The following is a 4,292-nucleotide window of genomic DNA, read 5'->3' as shown; positions in this document are numbered from 1 at the left end:
ACTCAATTCCTATTATTCCTGCAGATATCCCACTTGATGTCCAAGACATTCCATCATCCTCTGAGTCAGAAGATGTTGATGTGGATGTTGAACCCACCACTACCTCAAAAGGACCATCAATCAGGATTCAAAAGATTCATCCTAAGGAGAATATCATAGGGAGCTTGAATGAAGGTGTAACTACCAGGTGCAGAGATGTAGTCTCAAATACTTGTTTCATTTCAAAGATAGAACCCAAGATTGTCAAAGAAGCTCTCACTCGTGAGTATTGGATACATGTTATGCAAGAAGAGCTAGGGCAGTTTAAAAGAAATGAAGTTTGGGAACTTGTGTGGGACCTGAGAATGTGAATGTCATTGGAACCAAATGGATCTTCAAGAACAAGTCAGATGAGAGCGGCACAGTAACACGAAACAAAGCTCCTGTAGCTCGCCTTGAATCTATCAGACTGTTACTTGGAGTGACATACTTGCTCAAGTTTAGATTATTCCAGATGGATGTGAAGAGTGTTTTTCTGAATGGAGACTTGAATGAAGAAGTTTGTGTAGAACAACCTAAGGGGTTTGTGGATCCAAGTTATCCTGATCATGTCTATAAACTGAAAAAGCTCTTTATGGTCTGAAGCAAGCTCCTAGAGCATGGTATGAGAGGCTTACACAATTCTTGATTAGTCATGGCTATAACAAAGGAGGGATTGATAAGACTCTATTCGTGAAGAAAAGTGGTAAAGACCTGATGATTGCCCAGATATATGTTGATGACATTGTGTTTGGTAGAATGTCGAGCCAGATGGTGGAACATTTTGTAGAACAGATGAAATCTGAGTTCGAAATGAGTTTGGTAGGTGAACTAACCTATTTCGTTGGACTACAAGTCAAGCAAATGGACAACACCATCTTCATATCTCAAAGCAAATATGCCAGAAGCATTGTCAAAAAGTTTGGCTTAGAAAATGCAAGTCATAAGAGGACTCCAGCTGCTACTCACATCAAGTTGACTAGGGATGAGAAAAGAGTAATTGTTGATCAGTGTCTTTACAGGAGTATGATTGGTAGTCTTCTATATCTTACTGCAAGTAGGCCAGATATCACTTTTGTTGTTGGTGGTTATCCTAGGTACCAAGCTGAACCAAAAGCTAGCAATCTTGTGCAAGTTAAACGGATTATCAAGTATGTAAATGGAACTAGTGACTATGGAATCCTCTACTCACATGATCCAAACTATATGTTGATAGGCTATTGTGATGCTGATTGGGCTGGTAGTGCTGACGATAGAAAAAGCACATCTGGAGGTTATTTCTTTCTAGGTAGCAATCTAATCTCTTGGTTTAGCAAGAAGCAAAATAGTGTGTCCTTATCCACGGCAGAAGCTGAATACATAGCTGCAGGGAGTAGTTGTACACAGTTAATCTGGATGAAGCAGATGTTGAAAGAGTACAATGTCCTGCAGGGAGTAGTTGTACATAATTGATCTGATGATGTCTTGTTGAGGAACAATCGACATAGACGATGGAATTCATCCCATTCCTAGAGAGATAAGGGAAAAATTTAGATATGAAGATTATGATAGTTTCCCTTGGTCATTGTGCATATGTGATGGTTGCTTGAAGCTTTGCACTTTGACCTTTCTCTATCTTCTGTGTTGTCAGAGATCTTTTCCATATTGATATGATGTTTGCTTTCTCTGAATGCAGTTTCTTCTGGTTGCTCAGCCTGAGTTGGACACTTAATTCTCCCTTTGCAAGTTGTCCTTATCTTTCTTCTGCAGATGATCGTTCTATCTCCTTGAGACGATCATGCTCTTCTTCTGGAAGTCTTCTAATCTTTTGCAGATAGCTCTTCTTTTAATAAACTTTCTGAAGGATGTTGTCTTGTATTCTTTTCAGCTTTGGTCAGAATCTTCCCGCTACAGAATCGTATCTCTTGTTGTAGCAGTTTCTTCTGACGAGACGATCTTCAACTTTCTTCTTGATCTTCCTTGTCACCATTGAGTCAAACGATAGAATGTGCTTTGTCGACCTTCGTCTTTCCCTCATGTATAAGGTCTTTGCAGATATGTCTTTTCTTCTTTTCAATCGGACCGTCTGATTAGAGCAAGTGACTAATTACTTAGACTGCCCTTGTTTGCCCCGAGTTCCAATGCATATGGAATTCCAGACTAAACAAGTAGATTATAAGTTATTAGTTCTTTGATTGTGCTTGTTTATCGTGAAGTTTAATTCATATGAAGTTCCAAGACATGACAAGTAAATCACATTTAGGTAGCTCCTAAAAAGTACTCCCTCTGTTCCTATTTAACTGTCCAGGAAGAGAAGAAACACACATACTAAGGAATGCAATTAATTTTGTTACTTTTCATAAAAGTATTATTTGATTTCCTATTTCACCCTTTAAAATGTATATTATCTTTCCTCATTTATTGTTCTTGCAAGGGCATTCACATCAGGATAAGTTTATCTCTATTCTCTAAACTCTGAGTGAATTCAGTTTATTGTTTAAGAATTGTTCATCAAAATACTTGGTTTTGTCATCATCAAAAAGGGGGAGATTGTAAGATCAAGTTTTGATCAAGTAGTACAACTCTATGTTTTGATGATTACAAGTTAACATTTTAGTATGAACAATTATGGTACTCTAACGTGTTTTTCTGAGTGTGCTCTTACAGGCTCTGACCTTAATCTAATCTCACACCAATCAGAAGCACTGTGCTTAAAGAGTAACCCTAGCAACGCTTTCGCAATCTCTATGTTCAATCTGAACAGTAGAAAAGCTTCAGAAGAACTGAAGTTAATCAAGCTCTGACGTGGACTCAACTCACTTGAAGTTCTGAAGATCTAGACGTTCTGATATCCCAGACACTCTGAAGGTTCAGATGTTCTGATGGTGTAGAAGACTCTGAAGATCCAGAAGCTGAAAAGTGAAGACTCTGAAGTCCAGAAGCAAAATGGCTCTGAAGACCAAGTACTTCTCCTCTGAGTTCAGAATCAGAAGATACAACGGTCAGAGGATCCATGCTTCCCTCTGACTCTGATCAACAAGCTTCACAAGTTCCAACACGAAGCATTCGTCTGATCAGAAGTCTACTAGGTTAAAGGTCAAGTCACTATCCAAAGTACAAAAGCAAATGTACTATCCTGACGACCTAACCTAACATTCTCAGCCACAGCAGAAGCTGGAAATTCCAGATCTGCCCTCCAACGGTAGCATTCCCATGCAATGTTCAAACCCTAATCCTTGGAGTAGAGGCTGAAGATTGAAAGATGCGGTTGGAAGAATCTCATACGCGCAAGCTATACTCAAATCTTCTAAGCATTCTTTCTTCATTAAATTCATTATGTTTACTACAAGCTTTTAAGAAGCAATTTCCTTGTAAACAATATTCTCTAAACAGTTGTTTAGTTTACCTTTAGGAGATCAAGGTTGATTGGATCCTAGAGAAGACTAAGAGAGTGAATCTTAGTGTGAGCTAAGTCAGTGTATTGTTAGTCACTTGTAGGTTTCAAGTGCAGTTGTAACAATTATCTGATTAGTGGATTGCCTTCATTCTAAGAAGGAAGAAATCACCTTCATGGGTGGACTGGACTAGCTTGAGTGATTTATCGAGTGAACCAGGATAAAATTCTTGTGTGCTTTTCTCATCTCTTATCTTAAGCACTTTACTTGTGTCTCAAAAGATTTGTTAAAATCTTAAGGTGGAAGTTTTATTCTAAAAACGTTATTCAAACCCCCTTTTCTACCGTTTTTCATACCTTCAATTGGTATCAGAGCGCAAGTTCTGATCACCACACCTAACAGTGTTCAGTGATCCGGGCCGGTGTGAAAAACAATGGCTACCACCAGTGAAACGCAAAAAGATGGTTACAATGCAAAGCCTCCCATGTTCGATGGTCAAAGGTTCGAATATTGGAAAGACAGAATTGAAAGTTTTTTTCTGGGCTTCGATGCAGATCTCTGAGATATCATTGTGGATGGCTATGAGCGTCCAGTTGATGCAGATGGCAAAAAGATCTCCAGATCAGAGATGACTGCTGAGCAAAAGAAGCTTTACTCACAGCACCACAAAGCTAGAGCTATTCTTCTTAGTGCTATTTCCTATGAAGAGTACCAGAAGATTACAGATTGTGAGTTTGCCAAGGGCATCTTTGAATCCTTGAAGATGTCTCATGAAGGAAACAAGAAAGTGAAGGAATCAAAGGCGTTGTCCTTGATCCAGAAGTATGAATCCTTCATCATGGAACCTAACGAGTCCATTGAGAATATGTTTTCCAGATTTCAGTTGCTTGTAGCTGGAAT

The 4,292-nt window shown here is 38.9% G+C and overlaps 1 protein-coding gene across 1 annotated transcript; it reads left to right on the top strand.

Annotated features, from left to right (window-relative positions):
- The first annotated feature begins 493 nt into the window (after nucleotides 1-493).
- Nucleotides 494-1,470, top strand: LOC130735947 (uncharacterized mitochondrial protein AtMg00810-like). The gene is made up of 2 exons (XM_057587815.1): nucleotides 494-538; nucleotides 625-1,470. Exons 1-2 carry the CDS (start codon nucleotides 494-496, stop codon nucleotides 1,468-1,470), a joined length of 891 nt encoding a protein of 296 aa, XP_057443798.1.
- Nucleotides 1,471-4,292: the final 2,822 nt, after the last annotated feature.

This window comes from Lotus japonicus, chromosome 2 (assembly GCF_012489685.1).
Source record: "Lotus japonicus ecotype B-129 chromosome 2, LjGifu_v1.2".
In the NCBI taxonomy this organism is placed as follows: Eukaryota; Viridiplantae; Streptophyta; class Magnoliopsida; order Fabales; family Fabaceae; genus Lotus; species Lotus japonicus.
The sequence above is the reverse complement of the archived record's forward strand: the minus strand, read 5'-3'. Positions and strand labels throughout refer to the sequence as shown.

What these genes read in the sequence shown, in the direction of transcription:
- LOC130735947 (XM_057587815.1), top strand. Translation starts at nt 494, where the DNA reads ATGGATGTGAAGAGTGTTTTTCTGAATGGAGACTTGAATGAAGAA. An exon ending in ATGGAGACTTGAATGAAGAA is followed by an intron (nt 539 to 624) that starts GTTTGTGTAGAA and finishes TATGGTCTGAAG; the next exon opens with CAAGCTCCTAGAGCATGGTA.